Source organism: Pleurodeles waltl, chromosome 4_2 (assembly GCF_031143425.1).
Source record: "Pleurodeles waltl isolate 20211129_DDA chromosome 4_2, aPleWal1.hap1.20221129, whole genome shotgun sequence".
Lineage (NCBI taxonomy): Eukaryota > Metazoa > Chordata > Amphibia > Caudata > Salamandridae > Pleurodeles > Pleurodeles waltl.
In genome coordinates, this window is record NC_090443.1 from 416,636,303 (window position 1) to 416,657,741 (window position 21,439).

At 45.1% G+C, this 21,439-nt stretch overlaps 1 protein-coding gene across 2 annotated transcripts in view; it reads right to left on the reverse strand.

The window, feature by feature from the left end:
* Positions 1-21,439, reverse strand: part of EDEM3 (ER degradation enhancing alpha-mannosidase like protein 3) — a 367,252-nt gene that overhangs the window by 147,538 nt on the left and 198,275 nt on the right. For both annotated transcript variants that reach the window (XM_069231637.1, XM_069231638.1), the window contains exons 13-14: positions 17,626-17,750; positions 14,263-14,428 (exon numbers count right to left, since the gene is read on the reverse strand). In XM_069231637.1, coding sequence (XP_069087738.1) covers positions 14,263-14,428; positions 17,626-17,750 — 291 coding nt within the window. The remainder of the gene's footprint in view (positions 1-14,262; positions 14,429-17,625; positions 17,751-21,439) is intronic.

Sequence of the window (21,439 nt, forward strand, 5' to 3'; positions counted from 1 at the left end):
AAGAAAACACAGCCCTACTCCGGAGGAGATGGGGATTTCAGAAGTGGAGAAAGAGGCATCAAAGGAGTCTCACAGGCAACAAGACCGGAGGTGGAGGAAATATCATCATCCTTATAATGTACAGACTCAAAAATCTGTCCCAGAAAACAATAATTCAAGTCAGAACAAAGATTATAAGTCTATATCATCTCACTGGATATCTGGAATGACTTCTAAACACATGGCAAGCATTCCTCTGCTAAGTACTCAATGTCGACACATGTGACGATAAAGAAAAATAGCCAAGAATTTGTCACCAAAATAAAAGCCAGTGGCCGGGGATACTGAAAGAGCCTACCCTGCTGGATTTAAACTGAAGGCCACCTGAATGGAAAAGCCTAAAGGTATTGACCCGACTATGGAAGACTACAGAATCTTAAAGGAAAAAAGAGGTAGTCTACTTCAAGAGAAAAGACTGCAATACCAAAACACATCAAACCCTAAAAGCTATTGAGGGTTGCTGAAGTTGAACAGAGGAGTAAGGCACACAGTACAGAGACAGCCCAGTTAATTAAAAAGTAACAATCCTTCTAGGAAGGCTACAAATCTTACAAGAGCCCAAGATAGACCTCAAAAAGACAGTGATGCACGGAAAATGAGAATATAAGACCTAACACACACCACTCTACGAGAAAAGGAGGTGGTACAGTTAAATACAGAGGAAAGAGGACATACAAATTTAGAAGAGGATTATGCAGATCCACATATTCAAAAAGTTACAAAATACTACAGATGAAGAGGACCCATATGGCAAAACAGACATGGACTCTCCTCAAGGAGATCTTAATTATACCCTACTAGGGCTTTGCCAACAGTTGACACTGCACAATACTACATACCACACTCATTAAAAGAGCAGCAGATATGTGTGGGGTACAATGGAGGAAGAATCCTGTTTCTTCACTGAAACGCTAAATCCATTTGAGGAGAAAGTCAACATATCTGTGGGTTACCCCACTTTAGTCCAGCAGAATATAGAGTTTTTAAAAAAGCCTTTCACATCGCCTGAACTGGTGCCAAGAATTGAAAAGAAATATAAAACCTTATAGCAGGATCCACAGGAGGGAAGATCTCAAGTGCAGTAAGATTATTCTATTGTTTCAACTGTTAAAAAGAGAGCACAAATACTTGAGATTCAAGGCCTCCCTCTAGATAAAGATTAAGAGATTAGAGTTAGTGGGAAGGAAGATTGAGATATCAGTGGCCACAGAGTAGCATATTGGTAATTCGAACAAGATACAGAATGAATATGGTCACCAGTATTTGGGATAGAAAGGCTTTTAATTCAGCATCTTCAAGAAAAGCAGAAGAGGTGTAGTGATTTAGTCGATTAGAGAAAGAATTTCAAACAAGTCCTAAATCTGCATTGAATTCTGTGGATACAGCAAGTCAACACTTTCACAAAAACTGTTCTACACAGACATGCATTGCTCCGTAGCTCAAAGTTTAATATTTTGTACAGTTGAATGCTATTCTATAACTTCACAGAAGAACAGCTGTTTGGATTTGCTGTGGACTAAACAGTAAGAGCCATGAGAACAAGAAAGAAGAGGACAAGGGAGGCTGTAATGCAACACACAATATATAAAGGCAAGGACCAGGATATTCCTCATCCATTCAAGGGAGAAGTCAGTGTCAACAATCACCAGATAAAAGACAGAACTTTGAAAGAAGTGGAAAATCAACAAAGCAAATTTCTGAGGTGCCTCAGCAAATAAAAATGACTTAATAATTCAGTCTCCACAACACTCCAAACCTGCAAAAGGCAGAATTAAGGACTGCCTGCATCAGTATAAGTCCATAACCAAAGACAACAGTAGTGGATCCTACTTAGTTTTCAAGGGAATCTGTTTAGCTTTGCTTTCTGGCATGCAGGCCTGCGGCCCAGTCAGCTAGTGACTTTTAATCTAATTTTACTGCTCTGTCTTAGCCTATTTATTTAGAGTTAGAGCAATGTTTTGATTTACGTTATCAGTGCCACTCTGTGAAGCCTCAAAATTAACTGATGTATGTAGGTATCCACATCATGTCCCTTTCCCACTTATGTATGACAGGAACATAATGTACCTTCGGTTGGTGGGAATTGTTTACATAATTGGCACCACAAGCCTACCCCCTTATCTATTGATTGGGAACATACCTGCGTCAGGGTTCTACAAGATCTGCATAAACAGATCTAAAGCAGACAAGGTTATCAGAGGGATTCCTATCAGATGCTATCAATGCCATCTATGCTGCATGTCGGCCTGATGCAGACCTAGACTTCGTGTCAGCACGAAGTTTGATCTAGGGACCTCATTCTAAGGTCAGGAGGGTTGGGGGCACTCCTGGTGGACCAAGTACTGGCAGATTAGGTTTATCAAACCTAGCTCTCGTTAAGTTAGAGATTAGGTTCTCTATGCTAGAGTTACATTTTTAGATTTCATATTTATTGCAAGATGGTAAAGGTCTTTGTATTCACGACTCATCTTTACAATTCTGCTTCTTGCATTGTTCATTATCCTAAGAATTGCAGCTCAAGCATTTCACAATAGATTGTAGTCTTTTTAATAAACCTATTGAAAACGTTCCTGCATCTCCTTTATTGCCTGTGTGTGATTGAGACTTATTACCAACGTGAGAAAAGGGTAACTTCCGTTCAACCATGACTCCCCTGAGAATGTTGCAATCTAGAGTCCATGTGTAAAGGCTGCCAGAAGTCACCTTTTACTGTTTGGGTTTTTGGTGAGGTCCTGCTTGTGAGCCGGGAGGGTTGGGCTGACAGTTGTGACTTGTTGTAGGATTGGCCTAGTTGTCTACAAACAAAAGTGCTGTCATCCCTAAACCAGCAGTCTCGCCTAGGAGCGAGAGTCCAACTACGACACAACAGCTGTATTTAGTGAAATAGTGTTACCACTTAGATTTTCAAACAATTCCCCAAAACATGACACCAAAAAGAAGATTTTACTAGAAAGATCACAACTGTGCTGGAAAAAGAATCAGATGAGTTATTACTAAAGAAAGCAATAGAAAAGAAAAAGTATCTACCTGAGAAAAGTACACTGGAGTTTATTTAGCTTACTTCCTAAGACCAAAACAGGATTTGATATTGACACCTATTTTAAATCTGTGGTTTGTAAACAAATTTGTAGACACTGATTCCACATGAAATTTTTCACATCAGACTACTGTTGGATAACGAAGGTTTCTAGGCAACAATAGATCTAAAAAGAAAAAAAAAAAAAAAAAAAAAAAAAGAGCATTTTTTCACATACCAATATATCCATTGCATCAAATGTTGCTCACATTTGCCATGAACTATATGCTTTATCAGTTCAAAGATCTACCTCTTGGCATGAGGTTCTCAGCATGGGTGGTGGAAAACTGTTTTGCAGTAGTAGCAGAACACCTGAGATGTTCAGGCATACATGTGTACCCATACTTAGATGGCTGACTGATGAAGGGAACTTTGTTTGAATACTGTTTTGCCATTCTAGAAACAGATGTACTCTTAACAGTGCTGGTCTTCACATCCAAAGGTGAAAAAATCTTTCCCCATTCAAGAGAAACAAAAGACTTTCCCAGGAGCGGATCTGAATACAGAGAGGGCACCAACTACGCCAACAGTCAAGAAGAGTTACGGCACAGCAGAACCAAAGTCTACTTTAATAGATTTCTCAATCTGTGACAGTTATGAAGGTAATGAAACTGGAGGAATACATCAGAGAAGAAGTAATGTCCATATTTAATTGCAGATGGCAGTAAAGACAAAAAGGTCCGGAGGCAGCAGTACTTATGTCACTCTGATAAATGTGCAACACCACAGGTACTTGCGGTCGACTGTATGTCTGTTTGGAAAATAGTTAGACCCCCGTCAGACATGGAAACAGATGAGGACTAGTGCCCCGTAAAAAAAATATTTTTATATATATTAATAATACATGGCTTTGCACCAAACAAAGGGGGTTTAAATTGTAAATGATCGGTGGCAAAGGTCCAAACTGCCTTTCCTGGGGTATTAAATAATTGTTCTGGGAAAATAGAAAAAGGATAGGTTACTTACCTGTAATCCTAGCTCTCTTCCAGGGGACTGCTCATCAAAGTCATAAGCACTGAATATTCCCTCCCACATGCAGGGACCCCAGGAGCATATGTCACATATATAAACATATAATATAATGCACATATGTAAAAACAGTTACATAAAATCTATGCAGCCCATAGCAAATGCTAAAAATGCCACTCACACTAGCTTTTCCTTTAATAAACGTCTTACCAGACTCGGAGAGAGAGAAGGATAAGTTACTTACCTGCAATCGTAGTTATCTTCCTGGGGAATCCTCACTAAAGTAATCAGCAACTCGCCCTCCTCCCCGGACGAATCTTGCATGCAGCATCATATACTTACCTCTAGCTTATTCTTCACCTAATTGTAAAAAAGAACTGACCTAACTTGTCAACCAACAGTCACCTCTGGGGCATGATGGGATACAGGAGGCCCGGGAGGTCTTAAAGGCATGGTTGCAGTTTTTTCTTTGTTATGCTTTTAAATGCAGCCTATTGGCTAATAATGCCTGTGGATTTGCACTCTCTCTCTCTTCTGTTTTTACAGAAATGTTTGAATCTGGTAACAGGTGTATTAAAGGAAAAGCTAATGTAAGTGTCAGTTTTAGCCTTTACTATAGGCTGCATATATTTATATAGATATAGTGATTTAAATATGAATATTATATTATATGTTTAAATATTCGAAGTATGCCCTGGGGTCTCCGCACTGGGTGGAAATATTCAGTGCTTACAACTATTGATGAGGATCCCCTGGAAGAGAAGAACAAGTTACTTACCTTCGGTAACGATTTATCTAGTACAGACATATTCTAGTTGCAGTTTCATTACCTTAGAATTTCCCCAGGCGTCAGACTGGATCCAGAGATTATTTGTCGAGCAGTACCCTTGCGTGCTATCAGGTGGTGTTGGTAGACTCTATGTCTGCCACTGGCATCGTGATCACGTCGGGGTCGTATATAGGCAGCGCCTCAGCGTAGTGACGTTAGTTTCTTTTCACGACTTTCTACGCCAAAACGCAGAGCCATGAAGAACACTTAGAACGGTGCACCTAAAACTAAGGCCCTGAAAGGGTAATCCCTGTCCCTAGAAATCAGTTCGCAAGCAGGGAGGATGGGTGGGTCGGTCAGTAAGGAATCTTCAACTAGAATATGTCTCTATCAGATAAATTGTTACAGAAGCTAAGTAACTTGTTCATCGGATAGAGACTTCTAGTTGCAGATTCATTACCTTAGAATAGATACCCAAGTAATACTATCCTCAGTGGTGGGCTGCGAACCAAGATCATACTAGAAAGCCCTGCAGAACCAAAGTAGCCGTCTCTGCGGACCGGACTGTCCAGGCAGTAATGCTTTGTAAATGTCAACAGAGATGCCCATGATGCTGCCTGACAGATATCCAGGACAAGAACTCTGCGTGCTAACGCTGTGGATGCAGCAGTTGCTCTGGTGGAGTGAGCGCTCAAGCCCTCAGGGGGTTGCTTCTTAGCCAAAATGTAGCACATTTTGATGCAAAGAAGCATCCATTGCGAGATGGTACGCTTCTGCACAGTCTTTCATTTCTTCACACCCACATATGCAACAAAGAGTTGATTGTCCACCAGGAAATCTTTGGTACGAATGAGGTAGAACGCCAACGCTCTTTTTGGATCCAGATGCTGGAGTCTCCTCTTTATGAGAAGGATGTAGGGGTGCGTAAAAATGAGGTAAAGTGATGGATTGGCCTACATGAGAGGGTGTGACCACTTTGGGAAGGAAGGAGGCCCTCGTATGGAGAACCACCATGTCAGGGAAAACAGACAAAAATGGGGGTTTAGAAGAAAGAGCCTGAAGCTCACTCACCCTGCGAGCAGAGGTGATGGCAACAAGAAATGCAGTTTTAAGAGTAAGGAGCCGCAAAGGACGACTGTGTAATGGCTCAAAGGGAACACACATCAGATAAGTAAGAATAAGATTAAGGTCCCACTGAGGCATGATAAATGGAGTGGGAGGAAACAAATGGGTAAGACCCTTAAGGAATCTACTCACAAGAGGAGATTTAAAAAGAGAAGGTTGGTCCGGCAAACTCAGGAAGGCAGAGATAGCCGACAAGTAATCTTAAAGAGTGCCCAATGCAGAGCCCTGCTAGGATGAACAGAAGAACCTAGGGGAGGGGAGCACAGAGGGGATCAGGAGACTTCTTTGTACATGTGCCACAAATTTATGCCAATAACAGGCGTATATCGTTTTGTTGGAGGAAAGCCTGGCTGCTAAGATAACCTCACAGACTTCGGGTGGAAGATCAAATGCTATCAACTGCAGCCGCTCCAGGCATGAAGGCAAAGGTTGGACAGGTTCGGCTGGAGAACCCTCCCCTGTTGCTGTGACAGAAGATCCTCCTGAAGGGGCAGTCTGGCTGGATGATCGGTAGCCATGGTCAATAGTTCTGGATACCATACTCTCTGTGCCCAGTTCGGAGCCACAAGGATTACTTGAGCCCAGTTGTTCTTGATCTTCTCCAGAACTCTGGACAGAAGTGGTATTGGCGGGAAGGCGTAAAGGAGGCCTGCGTTCCACTTGAGACGAATAGCGTCTCTGAGTGAGTGCGCCTTGGCAACTCCAATGCACAAAACAGCTGACATTGCGCATACTCTGCGGCGGCGAACAGATCTAACCAAGGCTCTTCCCATTTGTGAAGGACACCTTGCACTACCTCCAGATGGAGACACCATTTGTGATAGACTATGCATCGACGGCTGGGTTCATCTGCTCTGGCGTTCAGAGAGCCCATCAGATGTTGAACCACCAGGGAAATGCCCTGATGTTCCAGTCACGTCTGGAGGCGCAGAGTCTCATGACAAAGGGTCCAGGACCCTACTCGGTCCTGTTTGTTGCAGCACCACATGGCAGTAGTGTTGTCCATGAACACCTGCACTACTTTCCCTTTGACAGAGGGAAGGAATGCTTTCAATGCAAGCCTGATCGCCCGGAGCTCCAGAAGGTTGATGTGGAGCCCAGACTCCGCCGGAAACCAGAGAACTCTGATCTCCACCTCTCCCATGTGGCCTCCCCATCCCAGGAATGACGTGTCTGTCACTACTGTCAGATCTGGTTGGCGAAGGGAGAGGGATCTGCCGATGACCCAGTCCTGATTCGACAGCCACCACTATAGATCTTTCGCAGTCCCCTCCAAGATTTGGACCATGTCAGAGAGATTCCCCTGATGCTGCACCCACTGGAACGTCAAGTCCCACTGTAGAGCCCGAATATGCCATCTGGCATGAGTCACTAGCAGGATGTAGGAGGGCATGAGGCCCAGCAGCCTCAGAGTTGTTCTCACCAAAATCCAGGACAGAGGCTGAAACGTTGTAATCATAGCCTGAATATCCTCGACTAGTCTTTCGGGAGACTAGGCCTGAAACTGCTCTGTGTCCAGAATAGCCCCCATGAAAGGGAGCGTCTGAGAAGGAGTCGGGTGTGGCTTCGCCATGTTTATAGTGAACCCCAGTTTGTGCAGGCGGTTCGCTGTAGTCTGAAGGTGGGATACTACTTTCTGGGCGTGTCCGCCTTCAACAGCCAGTCATCAAGGTAGGAGAAGACTGAAATCCCTAACCTGCACTGAAGAGCTGCAACCGTCACCATCACTTCCGTGAACACCCAAGGGACGCCGATAAGGCCGAAAAGGAGCATGGTAAATTGAAAATGCTCGTGACCTACCACAAATCGTAGGTAGTGTCTGTGGGCAGGCAGGACGGGAATATGGAAGTAAGCGCCCTGCAGGTCCAACAATACCATCCACAGTCTTCTGGGTCCAAGGCGACCAAGCGCTGAGCCAGAGTGAGCATTTTGAACTTCTCCTTCTCGAGGAAGAGATTGCGGGCCCGAAGGTCTAGGATAGGACATAAGCCCTTGTCCTTTTTGGGCACCAGAAAGTTGCGGGAACAACCACTGTAAAGAAATGGCTCCCTGTTGCAGTTACCCCCCACTTTTTGCCTGATACTGATGCTGACTTTACTGAGAAGTGTGCTGGGACCCTGCTAACCAGGCCCCAGCACCAGTGTTCTTTCACCTAAAATGTACTTTTGATTCCACAATTGGCACACCCTGGCATCCAGGTAAGTCCCTTGTAACTGGTACCCCTGGTAACAAGGGCCCTGATGCCAGGGAAGGTCTCTAAGGGCTGCAGCATATCTTATGCCACCCTGGGGACCCCTCACTCAGCACAGACACACTGCTTGCCAGCTTGTGTGTGCTGATGAGAACAAAACGAGTAAGTCGACATGGCACTCCCCTCAGGGTGCCATGCCAACCTCACACTGCCTATGCAGTATAGATAAGTCACCCCTCTAGTAGGCCTTACAGCCCTAAGGCAGGGTGCACTATACCATAGGTGAGGGCACCAGTGCATGAGCACTATGCCCCTACAGTGTCTAAGCAAAACATTAGACATTGTAAGTGCAGGGTAGCCATAAGAATATATGGTCTGGGAGTCTGTCATAAACGAACTCCACAGCTCCATAATGGCTACACTGAATACTGGGAAGTTTAGTATCAAACTTCTCAGAATAATAAACCCACACTGATGCCAGTGTTGGATTTATTAAAAAAAATGCACATAGAGTGCATCTTAGAGATGCCCCCTGTATTTTACCCAATTGTTCAGTGTAGGCTGACTGGTTCCAGCAGCCTGCCACAACCGAGACATGTTGCTGGCCCCATGGGGAGAGTGCCTTTGTCACTCTGAGGCCAGTAACAAAGCCTGCACTGGGTGGAGATGCTAACACCTCCCCCAGGAAGGAGCTGTAACACCTGGCGGTGAGCCTCAAAGGCTCCCCCCTTTGTTCCAGCACCGCAGGACACTCCAGCTAGTGGAGTTGCCCGCCCCCTCCGGCCACGGCCCCCACTTTTGGCGGCAAGGCCGGAGGAAATAATGAGAATAACAAGGAGGAGTCACTGGCCAGTCAGGACAGCCCCTAAGGTGTCCTGAGCTGAAGTGACTAACTTTTAGAAATCCTCCATCTTGCAGATGGAGGATTCCCCAATAGGATTAGGGATGTGACCACCTCCCCTTGGGAGGAGGCACAAAGAGGGTGTACCCACCCTCAGGGCTAGTAGCCATTGGCTACTAACCCCCCAGACCTAAACACGCCCTTAAATTTAGTATTTAAGGGCTCCCCTGAACCTAAGAATTTAGATTCCTGAAACTACAAGAAGAAGAAGACTGCTGAGCTGAAAAACCCCTGCAGAGTTAGAACAGAAGACACCAATTGCTTTGGCCCCAGACTTACTGGCCTGTCTCCTGCCTTCCAAAGAAACCTGCTCCAGCGACGCTTTCCAAGGGACCAGCGACCTCTGAATCCTCTGAGGACTGCCCTGCTTCAAGAAAGACAAGAAACTCCTGAGGACAGCGGCACTGCTCCAAAAGAACTGCAACTTTGTTTCAAGGAGCAGATTTAAAGACCCCTGCAACTCCCCGCAAGAAGCGTGAGACTTGCAACACTGCACCCGGCGACCCCGACTCGACTGGTGGAGAACCAACACCTCAGAGAGGACCCTCCGGCGACTCAGAGACCCTGAGTAACCAAAGTTGTCCCCCCTGAGCCCCCACAGCGACGCCTGCAGAGGGAATCCAGAGGCTCCCCCTGACCGCGACTGCCTGAACTCCATTTCCCGACGGCTGGAAAAGACCCTGCACCCGCAGCCCCCAGCACCTAAAGGAACGGAACTCCTGTGCAGGAGTGACCCCCAGGAGGCCCTCTCCCTTGCCCAGGTGGTGGCTACCCCGAGGAGCCCCCCCCCCCTTGCCTGCCTGCGACGCTGAAGAGATCCCTTGATCTCTCATTGAAAACCATTGTAAACCCGACGCGTGTTTGCACACTGCACCCGGACGCCCCCGCGCTGCTGAGGGTGTACTTTTTGTGCTAACTGGTGTCCCCCCCGGTGCCCTACAAAACCCCCCTGGTCTGCCCTCCGAAGACGCGGGTACTTACCTGCTGGCAGGCCGGAACCGGGGCACCCCCTTCTCTCCATTGAAGCCTATGTGTTTTGGGCACCTCTTTGACCTCTGCACCTGACCGGCCCTGAGCTGCTGGTGTGGTAACTTTGGGGTTGCTCTGAACCCCCAACGGTGGGCTACCTTGGACCAAAAACTGAAATCTGTAAGTGACTTACTTACCTGTGAAACCTAACAATACTTTACCTCCCCCAGGAACTGTGAAAATTGCACTAAGTGTCCACTTTTAAAACAGCTTATTGTGTTTTATGTAAAAAGTATTCATGCTAATGTAATGAGTTCCTGAAGTACTTACCTGCAATACCTTTCAAATGAGATATTACATGTAGAATTTGAACCTGTGGTTCTTAAAATAAACTAAGAAAAGATATTTTTCTATAACAAAACCTATTGGCCTGGATTTGTCTCTGAGTGTGAGTTCCTCATTTATTGCCTGTGTGTATGTACAACAAATGCTTAACACTACTCCTTTGATAAGCCTACTGCTCGACCACACTACCACAAAAAGAGCATTAGTATTATCTCTTTTTGCCACTATCTTACCTCTAAGGGGAACCCTTGGACTCTGTGCATGCTATTCCTTACTTTGAAATAGCACATACAGAGCCAACTTCCTACAACCACAAACTACTTCTGGCACAGAGACCCTCTCTCAATGGCCCCCTTGGCCAAGAGAGCCGTGGCTCCTTCGTGGAGAAGTGCCAGATGATCCTCTGGTAAGGGGCTGCAAGATGGAGGCGTGGCCGCTGGGGTAGCTTGAAGGGGAGGGAGTAGCCCCTTCGGACGATCTGCAAAACCCACCTGTCCGTTATGATGGTCTCCCAGTGGGGCAGGAGATGACGTATCCTGCCACAAACTGGTGTATAAGGGGGTACGGACTAGGAAGGTTAGGAGGCTGCAGCAGGGGAGGGGGTGGACTGGGCAGACCTCTGGTTCCCTGTCCCACAAGCCAGTAGGATTCCACGTCCCCGACCAGGCAGGGGCTGAGCAGCGTGGGTGGCACGGTGGCTGGAAAAGGGATGCAACAGAGAGCCTCGTCCGTGGCCACGAAAGGGGTGAAAGGCAGACTGTTGGAGGCGAGGGGCAACCGAAAGGCCAAGGGACCGAGCCGTAGCCTGGGACTCAATTCTCTCAAGCACCAAGTCTGCCTTTTCTCCAAAGAGGCGGGTGCCATCAAAGGGCATGTCCATGAGGATCTGTTGGACATCCCCTGAAAAAACAGATGTCCTCAACCAGGCGTGGCACCTCATGGCCACCGTTGACGCAACTGAATTACCTAGAGCGTCAGTCATGTCCAGTCCACATTGAATGGTGAACTTAGCCGCATCTCTCCTATCTGCAACAGCTGGAGAGACAATAGCCGGGGCCTCCTCCGGGATCTGTGGAAGAACTTGTGCGACTGCATCCCACAAAGAGTGGGTATAGCAGCCCAAAAGGCATGTGGTGTTCACTGACCACAATGCCAGACTGAAGGAAAAAAAATCTTCTTCCCAAGTTGGTCCAGTCTCTGATTCTCTATCCGGGTGGCGCCAGATGACGAGGATGCCTGGATGACAAGGCTCTCAGGAGTAGGGTGTTGGGACAGGGACTTAGGGTTGTTGGAGCGGGCCAATGGCAGCGAGCAAATGTAGTGTTTACAGGAGCCCCGGTGCTGGGTCTGGATGAAGAACCCAGAAGGACATCAGTGAGGGCTTCATTTAAGGGGAGGAGGGGTACCGACGTGGAAGCCCCAGGTTGAAGCACCTCCGTCAGGAGATTCGTCCTGACTGCTACAGGTGCTCTACTGACCACAATAGAATAAGAGGCTCCCTCTGCCGTAGCCACGGTAGGAGGAGAAAGCATGCCAGGGTTCTTGCCCAATTCCTGTGCCCAGTCCAAATCCAGGTTATCTAGCTGATATTCTAAAGGGTCAGCATCCCCTCCACTCCTTCCTTGAATTCATGCTCAGCGTAATAAGGGTCTGAATCCAACTTGGGGAGAGAAGGCCCCTTCGAAGTCAGAAATGGCGTCGGCCACCGCTGATCTGGCTCCAGATCGTCAGGGATAAGGGATGCCCAAATATGAGGCGCATGGCCTCATAAAACTCCTTCAAACTTGGGGAGGTGCGGAGCAGACCCAGAAGTAGCCTCCACTTATGGAGGCCTGGACGTCGATGCTCCTCCCACATCGCATCAGACGAGCGACGCAGTGAAATCGAAGAATGCCTAGCTTTCTTCTTCGACTTCTTTTTCTTGCGTGAATGACATGAAGATTTTGATGACGACGAGTGGTGGTGACTCCGCGAACGGTCTCAAGACCTTCCTCTCAAGCGAGAGCGTGAATGATGCGGAGTCGAGCGCCGGGATGCCATGAACTTTAGGGACCGCTCCATCAAAGCCTTTGGGTGCATGGCCCAGCACTCGGAGCATGACTTCGGGTTGTGGTTGAGCTTCAGACACTACAAACAGACCTGATGCAGATCCGTCACAGACATAATACAGTGACAGGCCTTGTAAGACATCCTAAATGCACCAAAGGTCACCACAAAAACTCAACAAAAAGGTCGCATTTGGTCAAAAAATGACCATGGTAGCTCTTCTCTGGATCAGCGCGTGGTGTGGAAAGAAAAGAACTGACGTCACAGCACCTATATACGACCCCAATGTCATCACGGTGACCACAACAGCAAAGACTGATGCGGAATCGACCGATGCCACGTGACAGCACGCAAGGGTACTGCTCAAAGAAAAATCTCTGGAACCAGTCTGACGCCTGGGGAAATTCTAAGGTAAGGAATCTGCAACTAGAAGTCTCTATCAGATATACCAGTTCTGGTTCTTCTGATGGCATAGTCCTAAATAAATCCAAATCAGTGTTTGAATTTACCTGTACCAACCCAGACACTGCTTTGCTCTTCAATCATCATTACTTCTTTGCCTTATTATTCTTTTACAGCTAGTGTTTTTGCCAGAAGCTGAAGAATTTCTGAAGCTAGTACTGGTACCAATGTGATGGACATATTTTTTACTCAAAGGTTTGCTGACTCCCTTTTGGAAATTGACTTTTGGAAACCCTAGTTTAGGACAGGCTTTCTTTCCAGGGTAACCAGTACTGAATTTGAGGTGCTGCTTATACAAATGTACTGACACAAGGACATTAGGGGCACAGTCTATAAATCCTTCTGGTGAACTGCACTCTGAGTGAGGATGCTAACCACATCTCTGGAGGAGTTCCAAAGCAAGTGTGCCCCACTTAGGCACTTTAAGGCACATACCAGGATGAATATGGTAATCTAGTACCACAGAAACCTAAAGCTTGCACCTGACGATTTCCGTCTAAAAGATTTTCAAGTTTATGTCCCAGGATGTTTCCTTGATCCCCAACACCCCATGGATACACAGGTTTAAGGAGATACCGAAACATGGAGGTAATCCTGTTACTGGCCCTTACAAGCACTGTAATTCTGCCAAGTACTTAACCCTACATAGATGTGAGAGTCTCTATCCCATTAAAGGCACACTTTCCAAGAATGCTGGTCTTCTGGCACAACATTTAGTTTTCTGCAGCTGACCCATATATGTATTAGCTGCTGAAAACTGTTTGTCCCATCTGATGCACTGGTTTGAGCTCATTATAAACGGCAGGCGCTGCACAAGGAGATGGGCTCTATTAACCCAATCAGATCTCAAAACACAAAGAAAAAACATGCCCATTCCATGAAGGGGTGACAAAGGACCAAACACTGCAGCCTACAAAAGAGGAACACTGGAGAAGTCAATCCTTTTAACTTTCTAATAAGTGAAAAGAGAGGAACTGGATTTGGTGGCTGGCAACCCAGGTGAGGATACCCCTCATGCATATGCAGAATACACTGGGTCAATGATGTTGCTAAATTCTTTAATCAGTTTTCCTTGTAGAGAAAAGTTCCCCAGTCTAGTTGAACAGATAAGGCAAATGATCGTCATTTAGGAAGTTGAGCATAATGACTAAGTAATTTGTCCAATTCCTAACGCCCTATTCACACATTAACTCAACCGAGAACTCGAGTCCCTCTGTAGATCTTACACTGCAAATTAACTTCTTATTGTATTGTTACTAGTTGATCAGCTGCTCTGATAATAGCTGCTGAAAACAAACATGTTGCTTGCAAATAATAAATAAAGGACAGTTTTGACTATGAATGTTAATTAATACTGAGAAATTCCATACTATTGTTTTCTTTGTGTTGGCGTGGTTTGCAGTGGAAAGCCAGAGAGGTAACAGATGAGCCTCGGTGGTAAAGATGTAATCTTCTATATCAAAAATTAAATCTTCTTTCTCAGAAAACAGCAGATACAGATATTTAAACATCTCAGCCAGGAAGAAAGAATCCATTCTAAACAAAACAAAGAAATATAAAAATGTATAAGCATCTAACAGAGGAGTGCCCAAATATTACACTTCAAAACCAATGCCAAGCACAAACACCATATAAAATCAAGTACTTACCCATCAGGCTTTGTTCTGTCAAAACATAGCTTTTATTAGACACGTCTACAATGCCTCTGACTGGGAGAGCAGTGTAAGGAGATTTCAGAATGGCATAGTTGCAAAAGAAATGATATTAAGCATGCTTTTCCAAAATGTGAAAACATCGTGAAACAAGAGGAGGAGGGTTACTAAACGTGATGACTCAAATATCTTATGAAGTGCACACACAATCATCATTGATGGATTTCATGTTCGCACTGACAAACAGGTAAGATTCATGTATTACCTGCCCAGGGAATCAACTGTGGGTCCCACCAGGATCAGAACAAGGATCTGCTAAACCACATACACTGCAGGTTTTGCCCTAGGCTCAATATGCTTTCATCTCCACATGCCTGCAGTCAAAACAACAAATACTGCAGCTGACCACACAAACATTTCAGGCCTTTATTCCTAAAAGACGGGACAATGCAAATCTAAAATCCTGGTAGAGATCTAGTTTCTCTTCAAAATAAAATGTCCAAATACAAGGGCTTAAGAAACACACCACTTCAGATTTTGAAAATTAAGTGCAATAGTACCACAAATCAAAGTATAGGAATGTTAGCCCATTGCTGCATGGTGTGTTAATTCCAAGCAAGCAGCTTCAATTACAAATTGAGAGGCATGGGGGATTGCAACTAGTAGTAATCCTTTATTCAGTTACTTAAAACCACAAAAAGTACAGTACAAAATATGGTGCAAATACGTTCCTAAAATTAAAAAAAACATAAATATAAGTCCACAATAAGTCAGCTTCAAAGTGCAATTAGTAGACAATCTCTGCAATGAATCAAATGTATATTTAAGGAGGCTGTGGTGCATCGAACAGTTGCTACTCTGTGCAACTCAAAGAAAGCCACAAATTAAGGTTTGCATACTTTTTGCCTATTTATACTTCTATCCATCCCAACTCAACCAATGAGCCCTAAAAACTCACAAATATTTAATCAGTATGCAGCAGAACATTATACAGTAGACAGTGCATACTACAATAACAGACTGCAAAAGGTATTACATTCAGTGCGTGACACAAGCAATCAAACAGAAGGAAATCAAGTGAAAATCACAGTCTGTTTACTATATTCTAATGCAAACCATTCAGGACTGTGCCAAAGACCAGTGCATCAATGCGTAAAGTTCGATAAGGAAATCCAGTGAGTCAGCTCCTGACTCTTTACAAGGGTGTCAGAACTTCTATGTGAAATGTTGCAGGTTGTGCTAATCTGATTATGCTAATACCCTCCAAACGAATGATGTGAAGGATCCCTCTGGGAACAACAAAAAACAACTCCTTCATTTCTTCGCAGAAACACTACACTGGGAACCCCTCTTAAGACACCAAAGGCAATAAATTGTCTTACTGCAAGCAAACCTTGTGTTACCCGTGATTATCAGTGACATTGTTGCCTCAAAGATTTTGGGTGCTAACATTTGCTTTTGATAAAGTGCAAAATAAAGCCAAAGAATGGAGATTCCAACGGACCCACAGTGGCTGCCACCACTGCGCCCTCTGGGTTAATTCACTGCAATCTAGCTGATCTACTCTTAGAAGAAAATCACCTGCTGAATCTAGAAATCAGACTACAGTTCTGAAGTTTACCCAGTTAAATAAACCGATTTGCATCAATTTATAACAGCACTTTGATATCTATTAGGAACAGTTCTCAGCACAAAAGTGGGTCTCTTAGATCTGAATCAGGGTACCATCTCAGTAATGCTGAAAACACCCACTCTACCCTGGGTGTCGACACTGACCTGCAGAGCTCTCAGTCTCTCAAATCACTATTCCACTGTAGCCCTTATACTGTGCTTCATAACGCTCTCAGAATTTAAAGTGCTACAATATGCATTTTGATTCTGGGCACCCTTTTCTGAGTGCAAGGCTGAACAAGATGTTGACTGGACATTGACCTACACAGGAGGACCACTGCTGAAAGGTTGATTCAATCTTAGTGCATGACTACTGAGCACTGAAATGGAAGGGGTTCAAGCTCCAAATGTTTTTGCCAGATCTGACAGACCACATTCAGCATGTGAGACTACAAAAGTAATCCAGTGGAAGTTCAGTAGAACAGAAGGGAAGCACAGGAACTAGCACTCTAGTCTCAGCTTGAGGTGCTACATCTTCCTTTTTACCAGACCAGGCTGTCATATCTTCCACAATTTGCTAAAATAAGTTGGTCTTAAAAACAGCTTCACTATCATCCTCCTCTTTATAAGGATTCCCACCAACAGTCCCCAAGGGGGAGTGAGGTAGATGTGGGACTTTGTAAATGAAAGAAAGGGTCCAGATGATCTTACCAGTGCAGAAGTACTACCGCACTGAGGCACTGGCACATCTGCTGTTGTAGTTGAAGTGTTAACAGAGACTTTAAAAGAAGGGTATCAAAATTTGTAGGACGATGACCTTAAAACTCCCTCTCAAAGACACTAATACCATGAGTTCTGAAATAATACCTATCCATCTGCACAGTTTAAAATCAAGTCCCCCTGCTCAGGGGTAAGCAGCAGAGGTCAGACTGAGGGGGACACAGTCAGAGTCATTTGAAGGGGTTTCTATATCGAAGATCAAATGAAGCCCAGAGCCTCATCATGGGCCAGCTAACAAATCCAGCTAGGATAGGTAGCCTGTACTGAAGAAGATCTCATCTTCCACTTCAGCAGATTGGTCAGTCAGTACATTGTGCTAAACCACTTGGAAAGTCGATCAACAGAAGAGACTTGAGATATGGATAAGGATACGTTATGTTAATGCCAGGAAACCACTGGCAATGAGTTACAAGTATAAACTGAACAAGTACTTTATAACTTGTTATTTCATTGTGTATTTTTTTGAACACCTGGCAGTCTACGTTGCTAAAAGTTAACTACAGAAAGGACAAGTGGAAAAACCCTAATTACCCTAAATGGATTACAATTAGGAGAGATTGTAATTTGCATTATGAATGAACAAGCACTAATTCAAAACAGTATTCCAACAGAGCCCAAAAAGAAAAACAGGACCTGGCGGCTGAATCTTTTACAGTACTTTAAGGCCGGGTAAAGATGTATGATACTTGCCTGTCCTCATGACTTCCAGTGCGAACATCCTTGACAGCAGCAAAGCCACAGGGAACCCGGGCATACTTGTTGAGATTGTCAATTAGGGTCTTCCCTACTTCTAAATAGTATGGATCGCCTGTAGCCTGTTCCAGACAAAGAGTTGTGTTTAATAAGCAATGATTAGTTAGTTAAAAAAAACAGCCTAGAGAGAGCCATCAAACAGTCTCCTCCCGTCTTACAATTTGACAAAAACTTCAGCTTCACATAACTAATAGGAAACTTAGTACGATGACAGGATATACTTTAGAACTCAGAACTAGAACAGTTTTATATTGTGTGCATAAAATAACCACGTTCTAACTACTTATGGCTCAACTCCATCAGGGCATTCGTCTTTTATTCATTTTAAGATTATGTTCAGAAACAATGAACCAAAATTAATGTAATGTGGGTAAATAAAAGAATGGTTTAAAAAATAATCACAAAATCAAAAGTCAGCACATCCTGTTACATCCCTGTGAAGTCAGCTGCAAAACAAATGCAGTAACAAAGGCTGTCATAAGACGCCCTTGTGAAGTCTGTAGCTATTTTTTTTTTTTTGGCAAACCGTTTCTAGACATTCGCGAACCCTGCATATCTGACTTAGTTTCCACAACAAAAAAGGGCCTCTTTAAAGCCTCAGTGGAGAGTGCAGGTCAGACCTGGAGTTAGGATGCGCTTACCTTGCAGTCACACAGCCCCAGGTTTTTTTTTTTTAAAGGCAGAGGGCTCCAGCGCAGAACTCTTTTTAGAACGCTGGCTAATAGACACGGTACTGAGAGACAAAGTCCCTAAATTCTTTTTGATTGAACGAGCACACAGAATCCCAAGTTGGCTGCCTCCGTCTAGTGCCCCCCAAACCACTAATAGCCCACCTTCTAAATTATTGCGATTGCGACCTAGTGCTCCAATGCTTCTGAAGTAACGGGCCTTTGAACTTTGAGGATGCAGCTACCACAGCTTACCCCGACTTTACCGCGGAGGTCCAGAAGAAGCAGAACTCTTACATAGCAGTCAAACAATGTATTTGCGACCATAATGTCAAAAATGCCTTACTATGTCCAGCGAAACTCCGTGTGAAAAATGGCACGAAAACGCACATTTTTGCAACATACAGAATACATTTGGATGTGGCTTCATGCCAAAGGCCTGCCCAACCACTCCGAGAATAGGATACAACAGAGGAATGGCTGACCTTCCGCCCTAGGCGCAGGCGCTGCACCGGATCTAGAGCAAAACCCACCAAAGCTCAAGCTGCTGAGGAACGAGCCAAAGTCCTGATCGAAACAATGCAACACATGGCAAACTACTTTGCCGCACTTCAGGTGGTTCGCACATTGGATAAACAATCAAACATAGGGAAATCCAGTGATTCGACTATTGACTCCTTTAAAGGCCCGGGCGATACACCCAGAACTGCTGCTGATCTTTAAGACTGCGCACAGTCACTCACACCAACTGAACTCGCCTGAGCCATCTGACCTGACCATGGCAGGTAATCTGCATAGACCCCGCTTCCTAAAGGGAACACACCAACTGTTAAATAACCCTGTACACAGGCAGATACCAGAGAGTAACAACGACAATCGCCCCACTACACCTATCCTGAATTAGACCCCAATAGAGCCAGTACAAAGAATATTACACCACTTGTGCCCAAGCTGAGGGCATGCATCGCATCGGAGCGAGGGGACCTACATCCTTGCAGGAAGCTGGATGTGGGTAAAGAGCAACATCCTGTGAGACGAAAGCATACTATATGCAGAAACTAACCTCCCTCCCCACACACACCTCCGAATGGACCAGTTTAAGCCCACTCAGGGGAACAATCAATATACTTATCTCAAAGTGTCTGAAATAAGTTATACTATTTTCCAAATTGGCACGTTGCCAATCTTGACTGTTTTTTCGTTCTCTGTTACATGTCCGTTTCCCTGTGGGGGGAGGGTCGGTCATGGTCTGGGAGTGGCATAAGATGCCACACTTCACGCAAAACCACACACATATACGAGCAATGGGGAAGAATATTGGGAATGAGGTTTCCTTTACACTCCTGTTGTTAGACCACAGTAAAAGATGTAGCATGTCAGGGGTGTGTCAGACTGAGCACACAACATCCAGAGATTTTTGTCAGTGCATGAGTGCTTCAGCTCGGTCATTAGTGAAGCAAAACAGATGCACACAAGTGGAGAGAGCGCATTATATGTCAGTGTCCTGGTGAGTTTGATACACACACTGCTGTGAACGGGCCACATTGGAGGTTGAACTCCATGCGTTAGAAAAAGAGGTTGCCAATCTGATGGCCAGCCCTGAGAGCCTCCGTGAACTCCGAACAAAACAGAGATGCAGACTATAGGCTCTGCAGACATGATTATAGACACTACTTGACTTGCAATATGGCCAAGTCAACCCCTCCGTTTGGCTCTTGGCATAACTAGTCTGTGACTCCCCGCACCGCACTCCCATTCGGGCAATCAGATTAGACACAGGCGAGGTGGTCAACACACAATTAGCCATAAACACAGCATTTAATGATTTAAAGATTTAAAGATTATTACCAAACGTTGTATGTGGCAAACCAAGATCCCACACAGGTATCTGCTTTTCTGGACACCCTTCCCCTAACCCAGCTCAATCTGCTGCAAAGAAATGAACCACACAAGCCTATTCGACTAGAAGAGATTCATACAGTACTAGGCCAACTGGCTCATAATAAGACCAGAGGTATGGATGGCCTGCCGGCTGAATACTACATTACATGTGCAGTACACCTTACCCAGCCATTGTTGAAAGTGTTTAACAAAGCGAGAGCACACAGTCAACACCAAGAATCTCAGTGTGAGGTGCTTTTAGTAGTCCTGCCTAAACCCGGTCGAGACCCCCTCGATGTGTGCTCCTACAGACTATCATTATTGAACCTAGACTGCAAAACATTGGGTAAAATACTGGCAAATAGACTCTTACCCTTGATTGCCCAGCTGATCCATGAGGATCAGTTTGACTTCATTCCTGGCCGTAGCACATTCCTGAACATCAGGCGCCTACTACAGCTACTGCACGCTAATTCACGCGAAGACCACACCAAAGTTGCAGTCTCCCTTGATATCGAAAAAGCGTTCAATACCCTTAGTTGGAGATTCCTCACTGAGACCCTAAACTGTAGGGGTTTTGCCCCTGGCTTTATTAATTGGATACGCACTGTATTCTAACCCAAAGGACTGAATAAAGACAGGGAATATAATTTCTGACAGTTCCCCTATTCACCGGGGTACTAGACAAGGGTGCCCGCTCTCACCATTTTTATTTGCAATAACAAGGGAACCACGGACCACTCGCTGAGCCCACAGCGGTGGGGATTTTGGGCTCACACATGCATCATACTATATACCTCTACACCGTGACTATTGTATTATTTTGCGGCACTACCAATCGTACTCCCCGTTCCTTCTTTAGCACTTTGCATAGTCTACTAACAGACTTACTCTAGGGAAAGGACAGACGCCATGTCGCACTGGCTATGACACAGCGCCCGCAGGAAAGAGGAGGGCTGGGCCTGCCTAACCTCTAATTATACTATGCCGCTGCCCAACTACAATGGCCACTCCGGTGGCTGAAGGACTCCCAAAACACATAAAAAACAACCATATCCAAATAACTTGGCCCGCCCATTGTATACACCTGGCTAACAATAAGACATACCCCCACTTTGAGTAACTAACTTAAGGATACAGCCAGAATCTGCTGGTGCAGATTTGTACATGGTAAACCCCCTAACCCACCCTACTCACCACTA